Source organism: Lottia gigantea (assembly GCF_000327385.1).
Source record: "Lottia gigantea unplaced genomic scaffold LOTGIsca_4165, whole genome shotgun sequence".
In the NCBI taxonomy this organism is placed as follows: domain Eukaryota; kingdom Metazoa; phylum Mollusca; class Gastropoda; family Lottiidae; genus Lottia; species Lottia gigantea.
In genome coordinates this window covers 1,558-2,830 of record NW_008709448.1, presented here as the reverse complement: position 1 = coordinate 2,830, position 1,273 = coordinate 1,558, and the positions used below count along the sequence as shown (strand labels likewise).

At 31.7% G+C, this 1,273-nt stretch overlaps 1 protein-coding gene across 1 annotated transcript; it reads left to right on the top strand.

The window, feature by feature from the left end:
• Positions 1 to 368: 368 nt before the first annotated feature.
• Positions 369 to 856, top strand: LOTGIDRAFT_100929 (hypothetical protein; the record flags this gene model as incomplete). Its single annotated transcript, XM_009060327.1, has 2 exons — positions 369 to 548; positions 707 to 856. Coding segments are annotated over 2 exons (330 nt in total), but the record flags the coding sequence as incomplete, so codon positions are not given.
• Positions 857 to 1,273: the final 417 nt, after the last annotated feature.

The window sequence follows — 1,273 nt, the reverse complement described above, 5'->3', positions numbered from 1 at the left end:
TGTGATGTATAAAATGGATGTTTTTGATTGTCATGGTATTATCATTCCACCTCAAATTCTAGAAAAACAGTTTGACTGGATCATGAAGAATGCTAGCATTCATGAAGGTATTTTTATCATTTTCTTAAGTACGTTTTTAAGCATGACTCTAGAAACTGATTTCAGATATTATTTGAATATAGAAAGGACATATTAGAATATTTCAGATTGCTGGAATCTTTTAAATGTCAGCTTAAAGTGTAGTAATATATTTTGTCACCATTAAGCTATACCATGTTCCTGAAAGTCTCATAGAACTGTGCTTGGCACAGTGGCAATTTTATGTGATCAGAATGTGGTGATATATATGTCAAGCTACAAACTCTATGATAGTAACTGTCTTCATGAAATCTATTCTTGTGTTTTCAGACAGTTTATCTGATATGTGTAAAGCTATACCAGCTTTAACTACTTTAGAAAGAACCAAGGCTGCTCAAGTCAGAAAAGAACATATGACTGTTGGAGTGAATAAGGAATCTCTTAATGATCTTGAAAGAGCCATTGTATTCGTAAGTTGATTATATTTTATATGTTTTCTTTAACTTAACTTCAATTATTGACCACTAACTTTGATTATATCAGTGATTCAAGGTCCAAAAGGCATGTACAGTTGAAATGAGAATTATGAAATTGAAATAGCATCAAAATGATATTTGTATTATTTTAGGTAACATTAGATACAAAACAAATTGATGACATGTCTGCTAGAGGGAAGTATTTATTACATGGTGATGGAAAGAGTATGTGGTTTGAAAAGTCTATCAATATGGTATTTTTTGCTGATGGTAGAGTAGGATTTAATGGTGAACATTCCTATGCTGATGCTCCTGTTGTTGCTCATTTACAAGAGTATGGCATGTTGAAAGAGTAAGTGAATTTATCAAATTAAATTTGATATTTTTGTATAGTAAAAGGTCACATGTGAGGTTTTTTTGTCACAATGAATTGTCTATCACACAGATTTCTAAAATGTTTATGTTTATGGGAAAACTGATAACACCATTCCATTTTCAGTCAGGCATCTGTGGTTTCTGCAAAAAATAAGTGTTTGATGACGTCACTAAGCACAAAATTTGCTTTATCACATAAGGCTCTGCGCAATTAGTGACAACACTTAGTTTCAGTGGACTTGCAGAAACCACAGATGGCTGACTGAAAATTGGAATGGTGTAAATTGACGCTATAATTGTCTCCTATACACATTTTAATTATAAAACTTCTTTACAATCCCTTT